Here is a 3,051-nt window from a genome sequence, read left to right as displayed (position 1 = left end):
CCCCCTTCGGTTCTGTAGGACCACTTCAGAAAGAGAGGTCAGAGATTTTTCGAGGTGGGAGATTGAGTCCTCAAATCTGGCTATATCCTCATCAATGGCTGCCCTTAGTCTATCGAACCCTCGGTGCTGGATGGCTAGTGATGAGATCCCTTTTCCTGCTCCTATGGCACCGAGGCCAAATAAGGTGGCCAAGGTTATGGTCGTAAAGGGTTCCCGTTTTGTTCTTATTGACTCTCTTGCTTCCGTCCCTTCGGTCCACAGATCATATACAACATTTTCTCGGTGGTAAATAACTCTTGGAAATATTAATATCATGATACAATATTCGGGTGACAAATTAAAAACATCCCTGCTAACACATGGGGTGAGCCCTGTCTTAGAACAAATCCACCAACTGTCAGGAGCTGGAATCATCCATTTAGATTCACCCATAGAGTAATTAGTCTGGGCACAGAGCTGGATATGGCTAGAGGGGACCTTTCCTATACAAGTCCCATTGCCAGTGACCGCTTGCAGTGTGAGGCGGGGGCCCTTTCGATTCCACTTACAAGCTGCTGGCGACTCTTCGTCTGACTGTGAAAAAGGGGCAGCTAGACCTATGGCTTCGTAGAAGGGGGGTTTTATATCATAACATAGCCAGCAGGCCCTTGTTGCCTCAGGGTCCGATCGGTTTAAGGCCTCATACGCTGCTGTTAGCAATTTCCATAGGGAGTCTATACCTTCTGGGATAGACTCGTCTCTTTTTTTTCTTTTTTTTTCTAATACCTGATTTGGCCCTACCGGTTGTATGAGAGGGGAGACTTTTAATTTTATTTGAATGGCAGTCCCAAAGAGGGGATATTGATATAAGTAGAGTCCCCAAGTGAGTCCTAAGACCCACCACCTGTCCTTTTTCCCCTCCTCTGTAAATCTCATACGAATAAAGTTACAGTTTTCATCATACCTGGTGCGGGTACATGGTTGGACATAGGACATTTCAATAAATTGGGGTTTTACTTCCCGCTTCCATTCCCCATCATTGGAGGTGACACAACTCCAGGCTGTGCAATAGAGGTTTTCAAACCCTCCACATGTGTGCCTCATCGCCCCCATCCTAAATCCCGAACATGCATAAAATCCATTTCTACTTATTGATACCCTCCTTTGCAGTTGCCTCCATTTACCTACTTCCATTTCTTTTAATGGACTAATTTTTTCTAAATTAAAATATAAATCTGGCCACCAGGTATTTAATGGGGCAGTTCCTAGGGTTTTGTTGTAGACTTCATGAGTCTCTAAATTAGTAATTTCCCATGTCAAATTATAGGGGTCGTGGGGGTTTGAATTTACAGACAGAATTTGCAAAACAATCAAGAGAAGGGCAAGTGTCATAGTTACACCTCAGTCTGTTGGCGGCGTAGGGTCAATTTTAAAGGATTGTCCTTAGTCCGATCAACAGTCCAGGTTGTCTTTGAAGGTCTGATGAGGTCTGAGAATGGGTCCACTGGTTTGGCGTGGGTGAAATGGATCCAGGTGGCGATTCCGTCTACTTTGATGTCAGTAGGCATTGTCAGGATGACCTGGAAGGGTCCTTTCCACCTGGGCTCCAGAGTTCCCTGCCGATGACATTTGACGAGGACACAATCCCCTGGCTGGAATTGATGTGGAATAGGCGGGGGTCCAGTCTCATACAGTTCCTTTAATTTGGGCCATACATCTTCATGGACCCTCTGCAAGAATTCAGAGAACAAGAATTCAAGACTATTATCGTTCTCAGCTTTGACAAGGTTATCTTTTAGGTTAGGGATGATGGGGGGTGGTCTACCATGTATTATTTCATAGGGTGGGAGTCCCAGTTTGTATGGGGAATTACGCACCCTGAACAGAGCGTAGGGGAGAAGGACCACCCAATTAGCGCCAGTCTCCATGGTCAATTTGGTTAGGGTCTCCTTTAAGGTTCTGTTCATTCTCTCTACCTGTCCTGAGCTTTGGGGTCGGTATGCACAATGTAATTTCTAATCAGCCCCAAGTATGGAAGCCAGTCCCTGACTTACCTTAGAGATGAATGCAGGTCCATTGTCTGACCCTATCATTACTGGAAAACCATACCTGGGCAGGATTTCTTCTAGGATCTTTTTGGCTACAATCTGCGCTGTTTCATTCTTGGTTGGAAAGGCTTCAGTCCATCCTGAAAAGGTATCTACAAAAACTAGCAAATACTTATATCCATATTTTCCTGGTTTTACCTCAGTGAAATCTACTTCCCAATAAGTCCCCGGTCTGCTCCCTCTTTGTCTTACCCCTGTTGTCTGAGGATTGCTACTCGCATCGTTGAGTTGGCACACTGTACATTTAGTGACTACTTGATCGACCTTATCAGAGACATTTCTGATCTTTAGTCCAGTCTGTCTCAGTAAGTCCAACATTCGCCAGGAACCTACGTGGGTGCTGCGATGGATCCGCTCTAGAACTTGCCATCCTAGTTTATCTGGGAGTATAATGCTGCTTTTAGAGTCTCTCCACCAGCCATCTTTGATTCGGGTCATAGGAAGTTTACTCATCCATTGAATGTCACTTTCTGAATACTCAGGGCTGGGGGGCAATTCCCAGGGTCCGAGGTCTGGCAGCTGTAGGGTCAGCAATTGCGCTGGAGGCCGAGCTATGTTTTTTGCAGTCTGATCGGCCAAATTTTTGCCCCGGGAAATTGGGTCGGTTGTCTTCTGGTATCCTGGGCAATGCACAATCGCTAGCTTTTTGGGTTCCCATAAGGCTGCTGGCAGGGCTAGAATCTCTTCTTTATTTCTGATGTCTTTCCCTTCAGCTGTGAGGAGCCCCCGTTCTCTGTATATCGCCCCATGTACATGAGCGGTGATGAAGGCATATCGGTTATCAGTGTACACGGTTAGCTTGCAGTCTCTTCCTAACTTTAGGGCCTGGGTTAAGGCTATTAGCCTTCTGGGCCGAGGTTCCGGGGGGTAGAGCTTCTGCCCACACAACCTCGGTCTCTGAAGTCACGGCCGCCCCCGCATACCTTTGGTCCTTGGTGAACGAAGCTGCTTCCGTCGGTAAACC

At 46.6% G+C, this 3,051-nt stretch overlaps 1 protein-coding gene across 1 annotated transcript in view; it reads right to left on the bottom strand.

Moving 5' to 3' along the window:
* Window positions 1-958, bottom strand: part of LOC125916065 (zinc finger protein 736-like) — a 36,008-nt gene extending 35,050 nt beyond the window's left edge. The window contains exon 1 of the mRNA XM_049622240.1: window positions 944-958. Coding sequence (XP_049478197.1) covers window positions 944-958 — 15 coding nt within the window. The remainder of the gene's footprint in view (window positions 1-943) is intronic.
* Between the last annotated feature and the right edge of the window lie 2,093 nt (window positions 959-3,051).

Source organism: Panthera uncia (genome assembly GCF_023721935.1).
Source record: "Panthera uncia isolate 11264 chromosome E2 unlocalized genomic scaffold, Puncia_PCG_1.0 HiC_scaffold_19, whole genome shotgun sequence".
Lineage (NCBI taxonomy): Eukaryota > Metazoa > Chordata > Mammalia > Carnivora > Felidae > Panthera > Panthera uncia.
This window is presented reverse-complemented; position numbering and strand designations above follow the sequence as displayed.